At 37.9% G+C, this 25,307-nt stretch overlaps 1 protein-coding gene across 8 annotated transcripts in view; it reads left to right on the top strand.

The window, feature by feature from the left end:
- Window positions 1-25,307, top strand: part of SIPA1L1 (signal induced proliferation associated 1 like 1) — a 190,298-nt gene that overhangs the window by 109,066 nt on the left and 55,925 nt on the right. For all 8 annotated transcript variants that reach the window (NM_001199690.3, XM_040700963.2, XM_040700960.2 and 5 more), the window contains 3 exons: window positions 13,300-15,120; window positions 19,426-19,556; window positions 20,206-20,394. In NM_001199690.3, coding sequence (NP_001186619.1) covers window positions 13,623-15,120; window positions 19,426-19,556; window positions 20,206-20,394 — 1,818 coding nt within the window. In that variant the 5' untranslated portion in view covers window positions 13,300-13,622. The remainder of the gene's footprint in view (window positions 1-13,299; window positions 15,121-19,425; window positions 19,557-20,205; window positions 20,395-25,307) is intronic.

Below are 25,307 nucleotides of genomic sequence, written 5' to 3'. Positions count from 1 at the left end.
AATAGGTCTTAAATGAGTGTTTGGAAATCAGATTAGTTCTGAAATTAAATTAGTTTCCAGAAGCTGCAGTAGTCTGTACTTCTCTACGCCTGCTCTTGGCATCTTTTCCTAATGCAATTGTTTTCTTCTTTTTTTTTCCCTTTTTTTCTTTTCCCCCTACCAAGTCCCTTCATTGGGGTAGCGTGTTGGCTTGGGAGATTAGTTTGTAAGACAGTCAGCAATAGCCAAGTTTGTAACTCAAACTTAGAGGCATTGCAAATATAGCAGTCCTTAAGGGTTTTGCCTATTGCTTTTTATCTGAGATGGCAATATAAGTAGCATATACTGCTTTCAGCTGTTTTCTCATAACACTCAATAGTTTAATAAATCTTAGGTAAGAGCATAACAGTAGCAGTTCTGAATCAGCAAACTGATGTCTTTTCTGTGTGGAACATGAAAGATAGAAACAACATATATGTGCATCTTACACTTCTGTGGTGTATTTTCCTAGTCTGTACAAGTCTGAGTGAAGAACTTCAACTGCTTCTTGAGCTATTTATACAAGAATTTCTTTAATAGGAGAAAAACTGGAAGAAAATACAGATATTTTCATTGTAAACTTGTTTATAAGTACTTGTATGATCCTAGAAATCTATGCTCGCTCGACAGTTTTGAAACTGTTATTATTTTGAGCCATCTGACCACTCAGAAATCAATTTTTTGCCTTGCTGAATTTGCTAAAGGATGACTGGATGGTTAGGGTGGAAGACAAAGCGTTAAAAAAAAATCACCACAAAAAAGAACAGAGCAAAGCAATATACATTTATTTTTTTAGATGTTACAGCTTTTTTCTGCGTATGACCTTCTCCAAATAGATGCATCTGCTCTAATCACATTGCTGTGCTCACGGTAGGCTTGAGGATTAAAGGAGGTTTAGTGAGAGCTGCAACCCAAAGTGAACTGACAGAACCTGATTCCCAGTCCTCCCCCCCGCCTTCCCCCAACACATACGTGCCTGTAAGTCAGCTTAGTTACACTGGCATCTTTGTGTAGAATTCTGGAGACTTAAATTTCTTTAAGTATTGAAAAGGATTTCCTTCCCTGACAGAATAAACCGTGTTTTAAGAGCTCTGATTTCCCCGTCTGCTTGGTTTCTGTGCGTTGCAAATCTTCCTTTTCACCAGGGCTATGGCAGTGCAGGAGTAAATTTGGTCTTATGCCACAGGAGGCGTTTTCACGTTTCAAATTAGATTCAAAGGCTGTAGCTTGATGCTCTGTCGCTTACTAATGGAGCAGCAGTAACAGGAAAGAGTTCTTACATGTATGCAGAAACAGAAATGCAGAACTCTGCTGGTATTCTTATCTCCAAGATCTGTTGAAGCACTGATTTGTGTGTGGCATTCAATGTTTGGCTGTATTCCAACCCCTCACATGGGGTATGTTCTGCCAAAGGGTGCTTGTCAAAATAGGCTGCTGTTGTCTTAACTAAGGGAAAATTTTGCTTTTTGGTGAATTCTTAACAGTGCACACGTTTCTTGAGTTACTCAGTCAGCTACTGAAACAGTTGTGATAGACAAGCATTTTTCTTAAAGGCTGTCACTAGGGAAGAGCTGCCTTAGAATTCTGTTCCCCTGCAAATGAGTTCATTTCAACAGTAGTGGTAGCATGGTGCAAAGCTTCCTTGATGTAAGGAGTTGTAAAAACATTTCCTGTTTGTAGGGTGAAATCAAGACCTGATAGACTTTGAAATGTAACGAGCAGATCATAGCAGGTGATGAGGGGCCTGGAACATCTCCCTTACTAGAAAGGGCTGAGAAGAGAATGCTGAGAGGGGATCTTATCAGTGCTTATCGGTATCTGACGGGTTGGGGTCAAGAGAATGGGGCCTGGGCTGTTTTCAGTGGTGTACAGTTACAGGACAAGGGGCAATGGGCACAAATTGGAGCCCAGGAAATTCCATATGAGCATGAGGGGAAAAAAATGTTTACTCTGAGGGTTCAGAGCACGGGATCAGGCTGCCCAGAGAGGCTGTGGAGTCTCCATGGGAGATTCCATAGAACCCTCCTAGACTTCTTCCTGTGTGACCTGCTGTAGGGGACCTGCTTTAGCAGGAGATTGGACTGGGGGATCTCCAGATGTCCCTTTGAACCCCTACAGTTCTGTGTTTCTGTGTGATTATCGTACAATAGCTGTCCTGTTATAAATCATACTAAGAAAATACTTGTGATGCTAAACAAGTGCTGACATTATCAAGTAGTTTTCAGATACTAGTTTGCCTAACAGGTAATGTGACATTGATAAAATTCCAGTTTGATAGTGATACAAGAATATATAAATACCTGATACAAGCATGGATGCTTAAGAAAATAGAGCCCTGTGAATTGACATATTTTGCTTCCAAGTCCTTCAGATAGAGAACAGAGATGTCTCCAGCTGATGCAGAGGAGATGCACTAAGCCTTCAGGATCATCTTTTCATGGAGGCTCTGTGGGGAGCTGTGGGTTGCTGTGCAGCTGTAGCCGGTGCAGGGATAAGCCACAGCCTTTGTGCTAATGGAGAGTTCAAACCAATGCCTGTACTTAATGTTGGCTTTGGAGCCTTTTACAAAGTCACACAGTGATGATGGTGGAAATCCTTCCTCATGTGCTCATCTCAAGGGTAGAAACTGGTGCAAGACTTCTGTTTTCATTTTTCAGAAGGGGTTAAGAAACATTCTTGCTGAACTGTTATCAGCATGATTTTATATAATGAACCATAATCAGAAATAGTATGCAAGGCTGATTAAGGCTGTTGATGCAGTGAAACAGGAATACACCCACACATGTACTTTCTGTAGGTAATTTGCTTTTGAAGGTTTAGTGTTGGAATCTGAATGATTTCAAATCTGTTTTCATTTTATAAAATGTTTTGCATGCATGTAAACCAGGAGCAGATGTAGATACTTCCCCTTACTGACCATAGCTGTAAAAATAAAACCACATAACACAAAAAGTCTTTTGCATGGTATTTGCAAAGTTTTTCATGCAAAAAAAAAAACTCAAGTTGATGTGCTGGACTGTGTTTGGGATTCAGTTAGAAAGTGTTGGAGGGAGTTTTCTTCCAGTGATAAGTGTTTTACAGGAGAGACAAAAGCTTCTAAACAAAAATATCACTTGATCTGGAAGGGTGGTTGGTAGAAGAAATGGTGTAGTGAAACCTGAGGTGCATCTGCGTGGACAGGTGGGCTGGTCAGACAGACATGAACTTGCTTACACTTCAAGATAAATAGCAACTGCCAACCATCCACCTAAATTTTGCCTTTTATGTTTAAAGATGTCTGGGTGAAGTGCCAGTACTGCTGGCATATGTGCACTTGTAATAGGCTGATTCTTATTTAAATTGCAGAGTGTGTTTTTTAGGTGTCACTGCCACCTTGCTTGCTCTTTTCAGTTTGTAGCCTGCTTTGCCAGCTTGGCTGCCTGGATTCGTGACCAGAATTGTTTATGCTGCTTCTCCCTGGTATTACGCTTTGCTTTAGGTAGCTTTACACAATGGCTTTTGCACAAATTCTCACAGTGTCTTTAGCAATTGATACTCATGTCCGCCTAGATATTGTTTTCCCTTTGTAGTTACAGGAGATAACTGTGTGCCTGTTGTAGGTGATTCACATAGGTATTACAGAAAATTAAGTGCTGCCTATTTGGATGTTTTCAATAATTCTAACTTATACTCCATCATAGAAGCTATAGGAAAGGGTCGTGTATTTGTGGGAACAAATGAAAGGCTGGCATCTGCCTGTTGGTCATTATAGAGATACCTGTGCAAGAAAGTATTTCTGGTTAGTGAAAGACCCTTTCTGGATTTTCCTTATAGGAAAACTTCTTAATCTATTTAAGTCCTCTGAAATCCAGCCTGCACGTCCACTCCTAGCGCAGTGCTCACAAGAAATGAATCAACCCAATTTTTTTTCTCTAACTTTATTACTTTCTAAGCCATCAGTATTTCAGTCATGCATCATGTAGATTTCTGCTGAGTAACTGCGTATTTTGAAAGGGTTTTTATTTCCTCTTTCAGCTTTGTTTTATTCACCCTTCTTAGGACTTGCAAGTTTTTTTGCTGTAGAATAGATATTTGATATACCTCATATTTATCTTGTGTTCTGTGGATGTTCACAGATGCAAAAAGAGTGCAATTAGCACAGTGCAACACTTGTATTCTGTTCCCAGGTAGTTTTTTAGAGGTACTGACTGATTTATCCATCTTTCATTTTTGCATTTTACATTGAAAGCTTCACACAGCCCTCTCAGTTTCTAAGTTTTATTACCGGATTCCTCATGTTCAGAAATTCATTTTGGTTGTTTACAGATCACCATCCATATTTTTCTAATAGATTTGCATACCCCCAAATTCTGCGTATGTTTGCTTAAAATAATGTTTGTTTTTGATTGCGGTTTCAAAGAATGTTGGAAGCACCCACAAGAACATCAACTAGAAAAGCTGCATAGCGCTGTGTGGAGGTTGAGCTGTTTATTCCTCTATAACAAAAAAAGATGCTATTTTGCAAAATAAGTATGTGGTTCGTGAGGTTGTCAAAGAACAAAAAGCTCTTTACTGTTTCTGAGAAAAGATCCATATAGTGAATTATCCCCAGGGATCTCTGATGTCATGCTTGTTTGTGTTATATAAGAGTTAGAAGCCTAGTGCTTTTTCGGGATTTATGGTGCCTTATAAGTTCAGATATGTACAGCATGTGTGATAAATTTTAGCCTAAGATGATTTTCCTTTTTGGTCTGTGAGATGATCCCCTTGGTTAGCTCTAAATGGAACCAAACATAGCGAATAAGTAAACATATTCCTCTAACAAAGATCCCAGAGTTGTTGCTTTAGGAGCTGCTATTATATTGGAGGAATAAGGGGGGATGCCACGAGCACCAGGAAGTGACTTTCTGAATTGCTCACTGTGATGTCTATATGAACAGTGTAATCATCCGTAGAAGAATGTTATTTCCTGAGTTTATAGTTTTTCTTTCTATGTGTGTGGCAAGAAGGCTCCAGCAAACATGAACACGGTTTTAGAAAGAGGGCTGCACGCCCTGTTCGCTTTGCTTCTTTGGGGTGGAGTATATCAGAGCTATCTGTACCAAAAAATAGTATGGTAATCCAGCAGCAGTAGTAAAGTATTTGGTGGTGGTGGTGACTGTGATTTAGAGGATTTTTTTTTTTATTTCAAATTAAGCTAATTTGGCAGCCTGACTGTGTTCCTATGAAAGGATGAGAAGATAGCTTGTAAAAAAAGGATTGTCAATTGTTTCAATAGGTGATTGCAGGCAGATGAAGCTGAAGTTAAGTTCTAAGAGAAGTATGAGAAGAACAGAAAACATGAGAAAGTAAATTGCTGGCAGAAACTATATTTGCTTTTACATAAAATGTGTTTCCTTTTTTCCTTTTTTATCTTTGAAGATTAGTATCTAAATAAGAATATGGGGAATAATACAATTCTTGCAGAATTGTTGGAGGGTTGCATGCTTCCGTATCTGCTCTAACATGTGAACTGCTAAGAAGATGTCTGCTGTTTTCTGTAGTCCTTGTATTACCATATAGCCTGCTCTATCATTTTTGTTATCTGTATTTTTAAGCTGCCTTTATTTGACCAAAACTTGAATAATGTTAATAGCTAACACATTTCTGCTGTAGAGTCTGCTCCAGGTTAGTAAGTCAATATTACCTATGGAAACTTGCAGTGAAAATTCAGCGGTGTTTGCTTTAAATGTGCTCTTACATTTTACCATGCAGTAGTACTGTTAAAGGCACTGTAGGTGCAGAAGGACCATAGGAATGGCTGGAGTGCCAGCAGCTGGCCTTGGAGCAGTACGATGGTTTGTGACTGCATGCTGTGGAGACCTGTGGGACTGTTTGGAAGAAACATGGCCACATCAGGGAAGTGAGAGGTATTGGCACTGTGGGAATTAGAAATGCTTCGTGTGGCAATCTGAAGGCGTGCCAGTGGAGAGCAAAATCTGGGTAGATGGTTTCAACAGAGAAAAGGAATCACCTATGATACCAGGGAGGAGGAATGAGGAGTGACAGGAGATGTACATGTGGGATAAGGTGCTGTGTTCACACATACATCTTGATGTGGGAGGATCTTGGGAAAGTGTACTTAGGAACTCCTATTAGCAGAAAGGAGGAAAAAGTGGTAACAAGGTAGCTTTGGGAAAGGATGAAATCCCTATCTTCATCCCACCTAGCTACAACAAACGTGGGATGGAGAAGCCTTTTTTCTTTTGAATAGATTTCTTGTCCCTCCAAGGTAAGTTCAGGTTGGACGTTAGGAAACACTTCTTTACAGAAAGGGTGGTTAAACACTGGAATAGGCTCCCCAGGGAGGTGGTTGAGTCACCATCCCTGGATGTGTTTAAGAGCCGTTTGGATGTGGTGCTCAGAGATATGATTTAGCGGAGGGTTGTTAGAGTTAGGGTACTATGGTTAGGCTGCGGTTGGACTTGATGATCTTTGAGGTCCTTTCCAACCTGAGTAATTCTATGATTCTATGGCTTCCTTGATTTGTAGAGTGCAAAAGTCACATCAGTAGTGTTTTATATTGAAAGAGTTAGCTATGAAATTAGAGCTTCTTTAAGGTAAGGTAATGTGATAGTCACAAGAGATGTCATTTTTCAACCTTCTCTTTAAAAACAAACACCCAACATCTGCCTTCATAAAAGCTATAAATGCTCCTTAAAGTTAGGTAATTATTTTAAAGTTGCTTTTTATGAACGACTCCAGAAGTGGGGCTACCTGCTTTCTAACAATATTATGATAAGGCATTGTTCAGTCAGGAATAGCAACTGAATTGCTCAGTTTTTGCTCAAGCAAAAATGCCGAAGATAGTGAGTTCCATGTTGTCAGCCTCCCTTTCTTGAGAAGAGTTACACCTGCATCTGTTTTTGATGGGATATCTCAGGATTGTCAGGTGGGGGTGACTTCCAGTGAAGCCCGTGCAAGCAAGTTGCAACCCCTTTTCTTTTGGGGCTTGCTTCTTTGGAACCATTACCAAGGGGTGCAGTGTATCAACAAGAAGAAACTGAAAGAGAAACAGATGAGAAACATCTCTTTAAAAAAGAAAGTGTGTGTTGATGTGTGCAGAGGTGTTAGTAGAACTCTCCTTTGTCAGTGCTGAAAATGTCTGTTCTTAAGAGGTGGTACCTGGGAGCTAGAATATTTTACTGTCATGTTTTGGATCTGGTTTAGAATTGCTTCTCAAAGAGCAAGCAGTAGTGTCAAAAATAAACTGTTGCTGTTAACCATCTCTTTCCAGGAGCATACTACAGTGTAGAGTACAATCAGACTCCTAAGCATCTTTTTTGGTGTTTTTTTTTTTTTTTTTTTGGTTCACATAAATTAGTTTCCAGTAAAGGGATTCTGCATTTATTTCATTATGTGGGTGATGCTGGTACCAAAGTGGAACATGAGTGTTGCAGAAGGAACCACTATGTGCTGTTTTCTCTCCCTCCTCCTCCCTTTCTCTATTAAAAGGACATTTTAAAGGGTTTGCTTCAGCAGCAGTTACTTGTACATATGAGTATTTTGATATTGTTTTCTGGATTAATGGTCACAAAATCAATATGAAAACAAGGTGTAATTCTGGCTTGAGATATCCTAGTGTTTACTGAGCAAAAGATTCTGAAATGTACAGAATTGCAGTTTCCTGCATTGCCACGCCAGTCTCAATGTGGGAGCTTCTTGTGCATCTCATTTACCACCCTGTTCAGTTATGAGCACTTTACCGCTGGCTGAGAGTGAACATGATTACTGTGAGTGACTTTGTCATCTCTTGCAGAGAGCCGGGCTGGCTCTGGGCTGACCATTGGGTTATGAAGGTGGCCCGAAATCTGAGCTAGCAAATGCTGCTGAGTGCTACAGCATTTTTAGCTCAGCCTCCAGCTGTTCCACAGTGTGGCAGAGCAAGCAGAAGGCATCCTGCAAGTCTGCAAAAACTGACAGTAGGGTGTATTTAGTAACTTCAAATGAACTCCTGTTACCTCTTAAAATCAATGTAACCTTTCATAGTTCATATATGTTAGTTCGAACTAGTCAGCAGAGAATGGGGCTAAGAATAAAGCAGTGTTCAGCTCAGCAGATCAATTAGGTGATCCTTCTGCATATAGCAACAGATGGCACTCGATCTCCTGAGACTAGAGGTTTTCTTCCTAAGGTCAGGGAACAATGAAACAGTCATGAAAAGAAGGCAGAAGTGCAGATCTGCTTACGTGTAGATCAGTGGCAAATCTTCTAGATAACATAGATGTGAGCTGGCAGGGTTACCTTGTTTTGGAGGGGAATGAAAGTTTAGGGGGATCTGTCTTTCATTCTGTGCGAATCTGAACGATTGTCAAGAATTCAGTTAACCCCAAACCAGCAACTCCTCCAGTATAACAAAAATAAAACTGATAAGCTAATAAAATACCAAACACTGTTCTGCACATAACTTTGCAACTGGTAAAATCTCCTTCTGAAACACAAGCATTTTAACTTTCCTTCAGTTATAATGATGAAGGTAGTCCTGGAAGAAAAGGATCGAGTTAATTATAGGCAACCACATAAAGCCAAGTGTTTCTTAAGGTTAAATTGAATTTTTCTCTTGAGAAATTCATTTTATGAAAGGAGATGTTATTTTGTACATATAGTAACTTAATTGGCTGATAAATTAATATTTTCCTCCTAGGATTTGAACTGATACACAATTCAAGCAAGAGCTGGTGACAGAAATAGGCAGGGCTTTTGCTTATAAAGCACTTTTTGATCTCATTTGTTTTTCTGATTTCAGAGGAGCTGCTGGTTTCAAGCTCTTATGGCAATGCCAGTTCTTTTCCCAGTGAAAGTTAACAAGAGTTACCACCAGTAACTTGTCGGTGTTATATGGAGTTTCCTAGGCTGGCTAAATTTCAGTATAGTCTGTGAAATGAAGATGATTTCATGTACATTTTTCAAAGCTGCTTGCTGCAAGATGCTATTCTGGGCTCCCCATCCTACAGTTTTCAGTATTTTAGAGTATCTCTGAAAGGGCTGCATTTACCATCATCATAATTTACTGTTTTGATATTTGGGGATGAGGGAAAGAGTAGGTTGAGAGAGAGGGGTTGTGGAGGTTTGGCAAAAGTGAGACTTTTCTAGAGTTTGAAGAAACTCATCGCCAAATTTTTTAAATTATAAAGTGACACTTCTTAATGAAGGCTGATGGTGAAATATGAAGTCTTTCTTCCTGAACATTATGAGTCATAAATAATTCAGTGCCCGCAAATCAATCTCTGTCACAATCAGAGTGTTAGCATCATTAGCATCCGTGATTTGACAATCCTTAATCCCAGTAGGTAACAGTAACCATGAAATCTCTTCAATTGAGTCTTGCTTGTGGGTCAAGTCGCTATTTCCTTTGTAAGGGAAAAGAGCATGATCCCACTTACACTAAATCTAGGAAATTATGGTAGAAAGTCTCTGAATTGATACATCACGTTTAATCTCTGTTTTTCCATTCAATTTAAGAAGTACACTTGGGATTATTTTATTCTGCTGCCTGAATCCACGATAGAGACTGATTGGAGTGCCATATTTTGTGTTTGTGCTTTGACTATTATGAGCTAATTTAAACCAGGCATTTCTTAATCAAGTGCTTATATTTGCTTCTTTTAATTCAAAGGCCTCTGGATGAAATCTTACTGTTAGGTCATCCTCATTTTCCTGTTGACTAACTTGAAGTGTGAGGAATAGCAAATCGAGATCTCTTGACTTATCTGCCTTTTAAAAATGATGTAAAATGGAAAATCTCTCTTGGGATTCATCTCCAATCTCTTTAATTTTGATCAGAACAGGCTGTTGTACAGCTAGAACCCCAGTTGTGGAGGAGGGAACAAACTAATGAAAGAGGTAGAAACAGAAAGGGATAGAATGAAAACAGATTTCTTTGTAACTCATTGTGATTTGAAAATAGATACAAAATATTCTGTTTCTCTTAAAATGTACTGACCGTACTTTGTCCTAAGGATTTGAGACCTGTTTTGAACAGATCCCAGGCCTGCTTTGTTACGTGCAATCTGATAAGCAGATTGTTGGTTTTCCAAGTTGTTCTCTTAATGGCTTTTTAATTGCTATAATCAGTACTAAATTTTAGTGTGTTTCTTTCTGGAGTTTTTTCATGTGGTTTTTATTTGTCTTCTAAATATGTAGCTGCTTATCTGCGTGTTTTGTTGGCTCCCTCAGTAAGTTCAGATGAATTGGAGAGGCCGTCCTTTTGCTGATTATGTTAGCTTGTCCTCATCATCATTTATCTGAATGCATGTGTAGCTCTACCATGAATGATATACATTTTTGCATGTCAAATTGTAATAAAATAAGAATTGTTACTTTTTGCAATTTCTGCTGTCATTTGTAGAAGGTAGGTATCATACTGCCTATTTTGCAGCTGTAACTAATTGCAGTAGACAACGTATTTTGTGGTCTATTAAAACTTGTGTCTGTTTAGCAGTTCTGTGACTAAATATTTAACTTCCCGCAGAGTTTCCAGTGCATAATACTATCTAGTTGTTGGTAACTTGTGGTCGTTTAAGTAAAGTTTGATTCACACTTTGTTGCTATCCTATTTTGCTAGTAATGAATATGAGAAAACAACAAAGTACAGATTGCAGTTACTGTTTTCCATTAAATTTATTACACAGTGTAACTAGGATCTAAATTTGCTGAGTTTTTAATATTATCATGCATGATGGTCTTGCTTTGTTTTGCTTGGAGCTAGTCAGACCTTCTAGGTCATACTGTTAGGTCTCAAACAAGACACCAGGAGCAAGAAACTCTAGTGAAACAAGAACAGAAAGGTAGTTACAGTCTCAAAAAAACTCAGCTTAGGTGATTTAATATCAACACAGACGTAGGCAAGACATTCAATTCTTCAGAGTGTACCATTGACTGTGTCCTTAATGATTTCTTACACCACCTGTATGCCAGCTGCTACAGCGTATGAAGTAGGACAGTTGCAAAAAAAAAAAAAATGAAGAAAATGGAACTGCAGATCTCCAGAGTAAGGCATCTTCAGTGCTGACTCAGAAACGGAGAAAGTGCTTTGTTTGGAAAATGTGCAGTCTGGTCATGTAACTAACGAATGTAACATGTATGCTGCAGGTCAAGAATTAGTTCCACAGAACGCTTTTTTTTTTATGTATGTAGCATGTATTCATGTATTTAGATTACACTACACACATGTCCTTAATTATTTAAAATAGTTGTCCCTGTGGGGTTGGGTGGGTGGGTGGAATGGACTTGCACAGAAACTAGGAGCATTTTCAATGTTTATGTGGTTAGCACCAAGCTTGAATTTATAGAGCTATGCATGAACTTCTGCCCTTGAGTTAATGAGAAACTTCTTCAAGTGGGTTATCGGATTCTGAGACCAGTGCTTGTCGGGGGGGAGAGGAAACATATACTTTGCTTTCATAGGTATTGATGATAGAAGAGGAATGGTGAGGGCAGAAAGTTTGGATTTAGTTACAGGCTGTGGAGAGGAGTGTGTGGAAGTAGACAGCTGTTGCTTGTTTGGAACACTACCATCAGTTTAATCCTTCACTCTTCCTTGTAGCTCATCTTACTCCTCTTCTGAGTTTTCAGTTTAGTTTTCTTCCATTATCCCTATAAAACGAGTCTATATAGACCTTTACAAAGGGCTGTACAGTGCATAGAATTTATTGTATGAATGTTTTGCTACAGTGTAGGCAGAGTCCTCAGTTATGTACAGGTGCAGAGTATTCTTTTTTCCTTTGTTGCTCTGATTTATAGATGAAATTTCATCAGCTTCATTGCTTCTCAAAGTGAACTGTTTGAAATCTGTAAGACATTTAAAATTTGTGTGGTTTCAAATTCAGTAATTTTGTAACAGCTACGAGTAGACAGCCTTTCTAAATTTATTGTAATTATTTAGATAAAAAAAGCCCTATTATTTCATAGTCCTTGCAGCAGAACCAGAAGGATAGTAACTGCTTGTGTGCATTGCAGTCAGCTTGCATTTTGAGTATTCCTTGCATGTGCAGTTTTATATAAATAGCAGCTATTATTTCAAAACAGTGTAGTTTATGGCTAGTGAAGTTAAAACATGCTGTCTTTAGAAGAAGAAAGTGCTCTGGCTTGATATTTTCATTACTGTGGAGCAAAGTACTATACAGTTTTGAGAAGAGACTGCAGGAAGTACTGGTTTCCCTAGAAGCATCAGAAAGCCTTGATTAGTAGACAATGCTGTACTGTCAGTGTGCTGCTGGTTCAGCAGCATCTCTGCATACATGATTGGCAAATATTTAAAAGGCCACATTTTGTGTAATTGGTTCAGCCTTTGAAAATTATTAACTTCTTTGTGTTAAAGGATGCGCACAGCAATGCAAGATTTTATCGTGACAATCTCATGCTTTTGTCTTCCACCAGCAAGGGCATATTTGTGGTTGTGTTTTTTTTTAGCTCCTCAAAGGATGGTATAATGCTTTGTAATCACTTTGGTACTGATGAGGTATGGGAAAACATTTAAGTTTCATAGCTTTGTAAAGCTGGATTATACAGGAGCTGTGGCAGATGGTATTTTGTTAGCTGGGGAAATAAAGGAAGCTTTTCATATCAAGTTATTTAAAAGTATGTGTTTCTATTTAGCTTTAGTTTTTATATACATTGTGAAATCTGGGCAGGGGAATACATGCTTTATGGACTATCCAGTTAATTTGCAAATAAGGCTGTCTAAAACAGAGTAAATGTTATTCTCCCTATTGTCGCTTTTTAATCTGTTTGCTAATTAGCTTCCTTCCTTTTTTGTTAGCGTATGATGATTATTTATATTAATGGAAAAATTGAATAGGCATTGTTAATACCTCATTGCAGCCAAGGATACGAGACTTACAAATGGTAATTTTGTTTATAAACCTTTTACAAAAATTTGGATTCCTGATCTGGCTCATTTATAGATTCTACAGGAAATGGATATTGCACGTGTCCTTCAGCTGCGGAAATAAGCTTTCTACTTGTGCTTTGTATAACTGTCCAATAACCTAGCTAAAAAATATCACTAGTCAGTTCATAAGCAAAGCTTTGTATTTAGGCATGGAATTCAAATGTAAAAGGTTTTTTTTTTTGAGAAGACAAACCAACAATATCTAGAAAACTCTTTACCACTGTTAACACAACTCTGCATTTTTGAGATGGCCAATGAGATTTAAAAATACCTATATTAGAAATATTAACTTTGTGTAACAATTATTGTGGTATGAGGGAGGTTGCATATAAAATGAATAATGCTTTTATCTCCTTTTTTCTCTGTTCTAGGCTTAAAGGAAGCATAAACGATTGGATTACTGCTCTGATGTTTTGGAGCACAAGTGATGTTAAAACAACTTGAATGTATTGGAACATGGCTACTTCTTAAGATGCAAAAGTTAAAAGAAGTTACTACTTTTCAAAACCTACCGAATATCTGCATTTTCTAGACGTTTTGCATTTAATTGTATCCTTAAATGTCCACGGTTAAGATCTCATGCAACCATTTTATGTTTTGGAGACAATTCTCCAAAAGAGAACTGTGCATTTAAAAAGCCGAAATGACTGTATTTCCTTTTGGAACTTACTGAGGTTGAACATACTGAAAGATCATGACCAGCTTGAAGCGGTCCCAGACCGAAAGGGCTGTTGCCACTGGGGTGTCAGTTGGAACAGATGGCACCACAAAAGTCCACTCTGATGACTTCTACATGAGGCGCTTTAGGTCACAGAATGGCAGCCTAGGATCTGCAGTCATGGCTCCAGTTGGACCTCCTCGCAATGAAAGTTCCCATCATGTTACCTCTACTCCTGGAGTCCCCAAAATGGGGGTCAGGGCAAGAATTGCTGATTGGCCCCCTAGGAAGGAGAACATCAAGGAAACAAGCAGGTCTAGTCAAGATATTGAAACTGCCAGTTGTCTTGACAGCATGTCTTCTAAAAGCAGTCCTGGGAGTCAGGGAAGCTCCGTTAACCTGAACGCTAGTGATTCTGTCATGTTAAAGAGTATCCAGAACACACTTAAAAGCAAGACCAGACAATCTGAGAATCTAGACTCCAGGTTTCTTACGCCTGATGGCTATCCCAGTTCCCCAAGGAAAGCTCTTCGTAGAATAAGACAGCGTAGCAACAGCGACATTACCATAAGTGAGCTTGATGTGGATAGTTTTGATGAATGTATTTCACCCACGTTTAAATCTGGACCATCTCTGCATAGAGAGTATGGCAGCACATCTTCAATAGATAAGCAGGGAACTTCAGGGGAAAGTTTTTTTGACTTACTAAAGGGCTATAAAGATGAAAAGTCTGATCAGAGAAGCCCAGGCACAACTAAGCTCAGTGAACTTCTGATTGCCAGTGGAAGCAAGGGTTCAGGTTTCTCTCTAGATGTGATCGATGGACCTATTACTCAAAGGGAGAACCTGAGGCTCTTTAAGGAAAGAGAGAAGCCACTCAAGAGACGCTCAAAATCAGAAACAGGAGATTCATCCATTTTTCGTAAGCTGCGTAATGCCAAAGGTGAAGGGGAGCTTGGGAAATCTTCAGATCTTGAAGATAACAGGTCAGAAGATAGCGTCAAGCCTTGGACTTGTCCAAAGTGTTTTGCTCATTATGATGTACAGAGTATTTTATTTGATTTAAATGAAGCAGCAATCAACAGGCATAATGTTATTAAAAGAAGGAACACAACAACAGGAGCATCTGCTGCTGCTGTAGCGTCACTCGTCTCCGGACCCTTATCCCATTCTGCAAGTTTCAATTCTCCAATGGGCAGCACTGAAGATCTGAATTCAAAAGGAAGTCTCAATATGGACCAGGGGGATGATAAAAGCAACGAACTTGTGATGAGCTGCCCTTATTTTCGTAATGAGATTGGTGGGGAAGGGGAGAGGAAGATAAGCCTTTCCAAATCTAATTCAGGTTCCTTCAGTGGATGTGAAAGTGCCTCGTTTGAGTCAACTCTGAGTTCTCATTGTACGAATGCTGGAGTGGCAGTTCTAGAAGTTCCCAAGGAGAATTTGATTTTACATCTAGACAGAGTGAAAAGATACATTGTTGAACATGTAGACCTTGGTGCATATTATTACCGAAAATTTTTCTATCAGAAAGGTATGTAGATTTTGTTTATTCTGGTGCTAATCGTAATGTTCAATCTGATGTTAATGATAATGTTGTGTTAACCAACATAAAAAGTTAGGGTGACCTATAGGAGTAATATATGTATGAAGTGTGTATATATGTGTGTGTATATATATGTGTGTGTGTGTATCACTACTTAAACATTTTACCAGTTTGCTTCTTCAATCAGAGCTTGCTTTGTATAATAGAATTTGATTATTTTGTTGTGTGATTCCGTTGAAACCAAGGAATACCATTTCTGTTGGATGTATGAAGGGGAAAATAAATCAGAACAAAACTTCCATAGGAATGAGCAAAACCCAAACACGATCCAGATACCTCCTCACCAAAATGATTCTGGCACTGAGATGCAGATCATACTCTTTCTGCTCTTGAAAAAAAAATAAATCAAAGAATTGCAGATTAACTTCCCTTGAATTAAAAAAAAAACAAACAAACAAACAAAAAAAAAAACAGTTCTGCATGCAGGACTTGTGTGCCTTGCTATTGTGTCTCAGGATAGACAGAGTTGGTTTAATGAGTGACCTGACAAATGCTTGTTCCTTCGATACTGGTGTCCAGGATTGGGTTTCATTTGCTTAATGAAGGCAGCTCTAAAGAGCTTGTTTCCTGCAGATTAAAGCAACAGGAATGCCTAGTTAAAATAAGTAGATGGTCATTCCAGAGAAACTTCAGCTCATTAACTGTGGATTACAGCTAATGATCTCATCTCCCATTTTTCCCTTTCCTCTTAGTGTATGTCCATCTCCTGTCTCTTCTTTCCTGCATTGTCCCTTGGCTGGGTGGCTCGTCACATCTCCTCCTTCTGCAGCCTTTTAGGGCTAAGAGACAGACGCTGCTAAATGTTTTTTGAGAGTGCTGGTCCACATCATTTGGAGAGAAAAGAGTGCTGAAAAATATTGATAACTTGTAAGCCAAATGCGTGGTAGAGGATGAAGTATGTTTGGAGGGGAGAGTCTGAGCTTAGAGAGCTTTGTCTGCAGTTCCCTTCTCATCTGCTCCCTCCGACACCACCTGATTCCTCACTACTCTGGTTAAAGTTTTGCAGTCAGCAGTAAGCAGTGCAGCTTGCTTTGTGTTCTAGCTGACCTGACTAGCAGTGTTTCAGCAATAAAAATAAGGCTTTATTCTTGCCCCTTCCTCAAACCAGTCCTCTTGTTTTCTCAAAATGTGATATTCGACATACCAAGCAGAAATCTTGTCTTTACAATAAATTCTTCTATGTATTGTTCAGTTATTTTTTTTTGCAGTTCTGATGAGTCAAATCAGGTTTCCTTGCAATCAGAAATGCCAAAACCCAGTGCCAGGTGAGCAGGGAAAGCAAATAGTAGGACAGGAAGGAGCTATGAGCAGGGTTGCAGCACTGAGGCCATTTCCCTCAGAGCTAGTCTCTTGGCAGCCACCTTTCGCACACCCTCATGCTAGTCTTTTGGCAGCCACCATTATATTTTCATTTATTTCTAGTAGTTATTAGCATGAATTAGATAAACTCAACATAATCTAGTCCTAAGGCTAGTTGTGAGAGGTAACCAAGTGCCAGGTAATAGTGTCAATGAGTGTATATGTTGGGGCAGAGTGGAGAGGAGGAGCTGTGATTTCTTTTTTATTAGTTGTATGGCTCAAAGAAATTAAAAAAAAAAAAAAAAAAAAGGCTTTTACCTGGATTTTGAAATGCCTATGCTTGTTGTTTGTTTATAGAATATGAGCCAGGGAAATTTTTCTTGCCAGAGATTTTGTTGTGTTGGCTTCTGTAAAGAGACATCCTTCAGATGTGTTGTTAGATATGCCAAAACCCCACAGTTAGAAGAATACAAAAAACATTTATTTTTCCTACTGTCCTTCCCCCAGAGGCGTGATTGTGATAAAACTTCAAGTAGGGCATGAGGAGCAAAAAATCAAGTAAAATCAGTTGTAACTGACAGTTTTCTGTAATGTGAAACAAGTAATGATGCAGAAACTTCTTTATTTGAAGAGGAGGTTGCGTCTCTATTGTGAATATCGCTGACAGTGAAGAAAGGTGGCTTGGGTAGGATCTGCTAGTCAAAGCAGTAGGCCCTTTTAACCTTTTTGTCTTTTAAATAAATAAATAAAAGTTACTGAATGAAAGTTTCACAGATACAGTCCATTTTAATTTCAAGGTAATTTGGTGAGATGCTCATGGTGGCTCAGCTGGAATCTGTGTATGTGGAAGGAATAGATTATTATTTACAGGTATTGTTACTTGGATGATGGATGACAAAGAGACTCTAGTGTAATTTTTGGACTGTTTCAGTAGGTATTAATGACTTACATCTTTTTCTCTGGTGTTTTCTGTTGTGTAAGTAAAGGTACATATATATTGTGCAGTGTTTTTAATCCACCAAGCCAAGTTAGGGTGGAGATAGCCAAGCTTGCTCAGATTTTGGAAGCTGCAGAGTGTGCTGAAGGAAAATTTGTCTCAGGTGGAAGGTTGCTCTTGTATTCTTGGTGATTACTCTTCCCTCTCTCTGCCACGAACTGTTTGATGAATTATAAACATCCTGGGGCGAAAAAATATAGGATGCTAGTAAGATGTCTTGGATTTCTAAACAACAGAAGTTCTCTGTGGCATCTATAGGGCTTTTATCAATGGAATGATATAAAGATTTCATTAGGCTTATGTATAAGCTTTAACTTATTCCTGATTTCCTCACTTAGTACTAATTCAGTCACTCAAGACTTATGACAATATTTACAGGTTATCCTACAGCATAGAAGAAGAATTTTGAATGCTAATTACCTCTGTGCAGGATATTGGCTCTCGAGGACTTATAGAGGAATTTGGTAGAAAGCACACTTGCTTTCTTTTGGGTCTTATATGCTCTGAAATCTTTAGATGGAAAACATTGACAAAAGATACGATGATAGCATAGAGAACCTCAGGGGTAAGCAGTCCGTCTGTGAAAATAAAGGTGTAATTCTAGGGCATGCGTGGCTTCACAAGGAGAGAGAACCTACTTGAAAAGTGTGCAATCTCTTGGAAGAAAGTATAACAGGAATCAGTGTGGATAATTAAGAAATAAAAAAGTGCGCTCAGGTTTTTAAGATAGTGATTTATGCTTTGGAAAAATTTTGCCATTCACTTGGGAAGGAGTGTGTTTTGCTGTCTATTTTTAGAACATTTGCAGATGCAGTTCTTGATGGTGATATTCAAATATTTTGCACTTTATCCTTGCAGAACAGCTCATATCAGAATGCTGTTGTAGTAGTAATTCATTTTGGTTCTTTTATGAATAACAAATAATCTGTGTATGATGGTACAGACAGTGTGGTTAGATTTCCTCTCTTGTTATCGTTCCAGGAAATTTCACATTTCTTCTTTGAAGTGTTGAAATTTCAGATAGCTCTACATTTCCATTTTTGTGCATGTATAAATTCATTCATATATGCAGGCGTGCAGCATATGGAATGGGATGATGTAGGACTTCTTTCTTGTAAAATGCTTGACTTCTATTTTTTGACATTCTTTTACATTTTCAGATATTGTATTTTTAAATTCAGTTGTTACTTGAAATATGTGCAGCTTCGTTTATAAGTTGCTGAATTCACGGTGATGTACCTCCATCATCAGACAAGATACGTAGGTTTGGCTTTACACATTTATAATTAAATAAATGCAAAAACATACATCAAAAATCCACCACGCGGCTAGTGAGCAATTTCTCCAACCCTGTGTTCTCTGCCACCACTGCAGCTATGCTAGTTTTAGACTCAACTGAACACTTAGCTGTTAAATACTTATGTTATTCTTTTTGTCTCTGTGTTTTCATTTTGAGTTTAAACAAGACTTGAGCTTCTTGCTCAAGTTTTTCACCTTTTGAGTAACTTGTAAGACTATCTCTTGCTTTTTTTGATACAGAAATAAGTAACTTAAATCTTTTGGGTACAACTGTCTGCTGGTCACGTTTTTAACATGGAGTTATGAGTTTCTCATTTGGCTGTGTTTGGCTCCCTTATTTTTATCTTTTAAGGAGGAAAATTTAGCTCAGTGTGAGTAACGTGGCTTTGACTTTAAATGTCGCTGTAAGGTGTGTATCCTATCTTAGTTCTCTTAGTGAAAATGCAACACTGAATTTCAGCCTTTTTGTATAAATGGAGCTCTTTGGAGAACAGAAGGACAAGAACAAAATCCTGGTACCAGAACTGACTCTAGTGCAACTGGCAGCTTGTTTCCATTATGACAATGCAGCCTGAAAATACAACTGGAAAGTAAGACTGACTTTTATCTGTTTTATTTGTTTGTTTTTAATATGTAAGAACACTGGAACTATTTTGGGGCAGATGAGAACCTTGGTCCAGTAGCTGTGAGCATAAGAAGAGAAAAACCAGAGGAAATCAAAGAAAACGGACCTCAGTACAACTACCGGATCATTTTCAGAACCAGTGAGGTAAGCCGTTCAGGAATGACGTTAAAAGAAACTAGAAGGGAACAGTCTGAATCAAATGGGGTGTGGATGTGGTGTTTTTCGCTTTTCCATTTGGGTAGGTTTGTCTCCACCTTATGTACAATGCAGAAATTTCCTAACAAAGGGTATACCACAGCTTACGTTGCAAAGAATACAGATGGGTATGTCAGTGAATTAGTAATTCCATAATATCCAGAAGGAAAATGTGAAGGTTATTTTAGTTTAAGTTCGAGAAAGTTACTGGAGCTACACTGGCTACAAACAAGCAAAGAGTAGGAAAATTACTTCCTTCAGTTTCCTGTGTGGCAGTGGTTAGGCCTGAGAAGCATACTTTTATACTTAAAAATGTTCCACTGGAAATGTTACTCCTAATCTTTTCCAAGTAATACTTTTTTCTAAATCAAAATCTGTAAAGAATTTTGAATAATTTGAGATATTCCGAGTACTGTTAGCTATGAGGATGGGAGACATTTTGCATGTCAGTGTCTGTTTCATGCAACATGAAGTACCTGATGTCCTCAGACTCTATCGAGAATCATAGAAAAGTACATTTTACTCCAGTGCTCTTGTTAATGAGCCTTGATTCTGTGCATAATTCAATGTGAAAGCTATTTTCGTTCTCTGTGTTTAGCTTATGACATTAAGAGGCTCTGTGCTGGAAGATGCTATTCCTTCAACTGCAAAGCACTGCACAGCCAGAGGACTTCCCTTAAAAGAAGTGCTTGAGTATGTGGTTCCTGAGCTGAATATTCATTGCCTGAGGCTGGCCTTCAACACTCCTAAAGTCACAGAACAGCTTATGAAGCTGGATGAACAAGGGGTAAGTACAAAGTTGAAGAATGTCTTAAACTTTCAGATTACTGACAGAACTGCAAAACTACCTATAGTTTTAAGTGATTCAAATCAGTTTATTAAAATGCCCCTTTAAAACTAAAGTTTGTCTATGGGAAGAGTTGTGTGTCTTTTCCCCCTACTTTTGCAGTGTATTTGGTTTTAGTGAAATCAAGGTCATTGCAGGAAGTATTCTAACTATTTATATTAATGTTATGGCAGTTGTCCATTTTAATTTACTTTAAAAGAGATTAAGTGATTGTTTTTTCAAAGATGGAGCAGAGAGTTGTTTTCCTCTTGCTTTTTTTATTGCTATTATAATGAAAATAGAAATCTCCAAAGTCACCAAATGATTTGTTGTAATATAGTAATGTTGTATTTGGCACAACCATTACATTAGTGTGCTGCTTGTGGGTCTTTTTTTGCCTGTCTGAAACAAATTACTTGACAAAATACTCTAAACCTCTTCATGCAGATGATCTGCAGTTGGGTGGTAGTCCCCTGTTCTCTTTTAAAATGGAACCAAGATTTATTAGCTATATAGCTTAGACTTAGCAAAATGAAAGTCTGTGTGTAAAATGAATTTTTTTTATTAAAATCTTCACAGTGACGTTTAACAGCTCTATTATTAGAATACTGAGACAGTTGGTGTCTGTCTTCTGGTCTTTTTTGCTGCTTACAATCAGCCTTTTCTGCACAGAATTGAAATCTGTTGTTATTTCTTCTTGCTGTCAGTCTGATGCTGAAATATAGCCATTATAAAATAGAAAAAGATCAAATTATCTGCACCGCAAAGGGGAGAGCATGGCTATTCTAAAAATATTGATGACTACCATTATTATTTGGTCAGCTGTTCTCTACAAGATAAAGAATCCTCAAATAAATACCTACTGGAAGGAAAACTTAAGCTAAACTTTCTGCCCTCTAGTTAGTTTCATATGCTCATTTATTTCAGAAAGAGCATGCTGTGATGTGCTGAAGGAAATGGGTGGCTGCTGAGCATCCTGGATTAGTGGTTCTTTGGAGGACACTGTGATGAGCCAGCAGGTGTCTTAAGATGAGGAGAGATGAGCTTACACGAAGCATGCTAGAAGAAAGAAGGAATTTTTAGGAATTTCATATTCAGTATAACTTCCTGCTTTCACTCAGTCAGAAACTAATTGTTTGAGGCATTTTTCTGTAGAGTATTGGAGCTGTGTTTACAAAAGCGTATTTGGTATTAATGATTTATTCTTTGAGCCTAAATTGAATCTGTTTTTCATCCAGAATCAAGTTTGTCAGGCAGCTTAAACCAGGGATATCTCTCAGTCTCTTCCCAAAGTTTCCTTTTTCAGCAATGGAAACAATGGTGGAATTTAATCCAAGATGGCTCCAGAAATGATCAGCTGGATTCTAAGATAAGGTCCTTATGGAAATGCTGGCCATGAACCTCAAATTTAAATAATATTGATTGAAAATCTTCTCAAGCGGGGAAAAAAAATCAAAAAGATAATTTAAATACTTTGTGCAAATATTTCTATCCAATTCCTAATTAGAAAAGCTCTTTAGCAAAATTACTTCAGATAGTTACAAAAGTTGAAGATGAAAATATCCTTACTTTGAGTGCTGTAAGTCATTTCAACCTGCAGTACATTGTAGTATGGGGTTGACTTTTTTTCCTACTGCACAAACATTTGAAAATCCTTAAGGGCAGGTGATAGTTAAAAATGTACTTTCTACATCAAAGTATCTTTCTGTTTTTGTGGTAATGAAACAGTTTGACGCTTCCAACAGAAAAAGATAAGCACACTCTGTACTAATTAGGAGCTGCATTTTTATCAATTCCAAGCTAAAACAAATATGGGTAACAGCTGCTCCACTAATTAGGTACACAGACTGTTTATCACTTTTTCTTGCTGTGTGTGTCACACTGTTTCATCACTACATGAACAGGTGCCTGTTTGATGTAGCAAATGAGAGGTTTTGTTAAGAGTTAAGACTATAAGGTGACCCTGGCCTGACTTAGTTGATTTCACCCAATAACCCCTCACTTGAGACAAATTTGTGTGCTTTAATAAAACTTATCTGCCAGTTTTGATTAAGCTGGGCTATCTTTTTTTTTAATATTTGAGTGAGATTTTAAAGCAATTGTTAGTTTTCATATTTATGAATTTGCACTTATTTACGTTCATCTTCTTTCAGTTTCTAGACTTTTCTTCTGATATTTTTCTCTGCTACAACTAGAGAGTCATTTTGGTGTGAGATTTATTATGCAAAGGTTTTTATATGCGGTGATGAAATCATCTGTTGGTCTTGTATATGATAAACTAAACAGATTGCACTTTTCAAGGTTCTGCAACATATTTTCTCTGAATTTTGTATATTTTTTATGGCTGAGCTAATACAATCTTTCAGAATATTAAGGAAGTAGATATCTGAACTGAATATGATGTCCAGTATCAGAATGGAGATCTACTGCAGAGGCTAGGAGCTATTCTTGCCCCAATTCTTGTACTGGTGTTTTATCTCAGGTTCCATGTCCCTTACTTCCCTCAGGTTTTTAATGTCAGTGTAACATCTGCTGTTCTTTACATACAGCCCACATTGCTCTCACCTAGCTGTTCTTTTTATTGGTGTTATTAAAACATGTTCTTTTGGATGGTTCTATATAAAAAAGCAATCCAATCATTTGGTGTGGCAGTGCTACCTTTCTGACTAATTAGCATCCACTAATTTTCTTGAATGCATAGTTCATGGTAACTTCAGATTTGCATTCAAATATGATTTAAAAATTTGAATATCAGGACAGTTGCTGATTAATTCCAATAAGAATTTATGGAAATACTGTGCTATGTCACTTGGATTTTAATGTAATTCTGTATTTATAATATAAAATTACTGACTAGTTAAATCTGAGATGTGCTTTCACAGAGTGTTAGATAGCGTACTGCAAGTGCACTTCTCCCCCATGTTTGTATATGGAAATGCTTCTAGATTATTAAAATGAAGCCGCTTCTCCAAAAGCTTTGCCACGCTGTAGTTCTTCCTTCAACTCCTTTCTTTCTTTCTTATTTTGAGTTATACTTCTTAAAGATCCTATATTTAGAAGGAGGAGTTGAGCGTCATTCTTCCAGTAGAGCTTTATTTTTCTATAGCAGCTTTCATTGTCCTTAGGAATTTTGTTGGTTTTGTTTTAAGTTCAGCAAATTTAATAAGGTATTGTACTTTTTCAGCGTGGTCTTTAATTCCTCATGCTGACATTTTCAGAGGTACAAAGGGCAGCTATTTCATTGTTTCTGGAAGCTGAGGATCCCTTTTATGTTTATGCCCTGGAAAATCTTTCCTTCATCAAAAATGGAGTTAAATAGCATAGCTGCGCTTGGTGAGAATGGTTTTCTTAGTCCTAATCTGAGTGAGATTTCTAGAAACTTGTGATTAGCAGAACAGCTAAAGCACTGTGGTTCCAAGATGCACCTTCACCCATTGGATTTCCCTCAGAGAGGACAGAGAGCACATATCTGAGCAATGAGTGTTCCTGAATAGTCTCTGTCAGAGCCTCTGCTGGTAATGTGGGAAGTGCACTTGTAGTTTTGAAAGTTGGCCTGTGAATATTTCTTCCATAAGTAATAGATTGATAAGTAATAAGTAGTAGATAATTCACAAGTGATAGATATGCTGTACTCATATTCTCACAAAAGAAATTAGACATATTTAGAAGATAAAATTTTAGTAGTTATTATATCAGAGGATAAAAGAATGTTCTGTAGGTGGCCCAGAAAGAACTCTGACTCACTACACGTGCTCGATTTCTCCAGCAGGACTAACTAAGCCTATACCTTTCTTCTTTCCCCTGCTTGTTTTCTGACTTCTGATCCTTTCCCACCACTCATTTTAGGTAGTATTGTGCTTTTTAAAATTTTCTGAAATTTTAAAATGTGTTTCATGTAGAGAAAGAACAGAACCAATTCTGAGGGCTTTTAAAATGTCCAACTGTAAAAATAATATGTTAAAGTTAATGAATTTTAGTTGATTTAAGTTTGTCCGCATTACCTCAGTAGGTTACAGAATGTTGTCTTGTGAACTATTACAGGCACTTCGAGAGCAAATCATGGTATATTCAGATAAGTTTCCTTTCAGTGGCTTTACAAATACCTGTTAGCATTTCACAGTAAACTATAGCGCATACCTGAGAATGTCTTGATGGTTTCCTTAGCTGTTTTTCAGATTTTGTTCTGATAGATATGCTTTATGTTTTCTTGAAATGCAAGCTTTGAAAAAATGCAAATGTGAGAGAAGAAATTACTTTCTCCACAATAATTATGTACTTTTACTACATGCACAAACTGTACTCTTTTGCACTCAACCACTCAGGTTTCCTGCATGTGAAGTCATTTACAGAAGTGTCAGTAAGTGGCTGTTAGCACTGTTTTCTTTCCATCTCTGACTTCTTCTGTAGTTCAGACATAAAATGCAGTTATGACCCCTTTTATGTATGCATCAGTTTGGAATCAGTGCGAATAGTATGTGTTGAAGGATTAAAATTGCAATTGGATTAAAAAACGGGTTACTTTTGCATGGTTAGTTTCTGCTATGTTATTTAGTTGTTTTGTTACTGCCAATGAATGCAATTTACTCTTTAAGCATGCTTAATAGTTGAATGCACTAATAGGTGAATAATTTCTCTTTTCTTTAAAATGAGAGACTGTTGATTTTATCACTGGTTACAGAAATGAGTGAGTGTTGTGCCCTCGCTTTCTTTGTGGGAGGTTTAGCATAGAACAGCAGCTACAGTACCAGCTGAAGAGTGCAAATCAAGTTCCTGATGTTTTTCAGCTGATACCATTGAGTCACATGGCTGTGTAAGACATGCACCATTTGCTAGCTGCAGTGTCTCTTCGCAGAAAATAAGGAACACCAATGAGA

The sequence above is a fragment of the Gallus gallus genome, chromosome 5 (assembly GCF_016699485.2).
Source record: "Gallus gallus isolate bGalGal1 chromosome 5, bGalGal1.mat.broiler.GRCg7b, whole genome shotgun sequence".
Taxonomy (NCBI): Eukaryota; Metazoa; Chordata; class Aves; order Galliformes; family Phasianidae; genus Gallus; species Gallus gallus.
The sequence above is the reverse complement of the archived record's forward strand: the minus strand, read 5'-3'. Positions and strand labels throughout refer to the sequence as shown.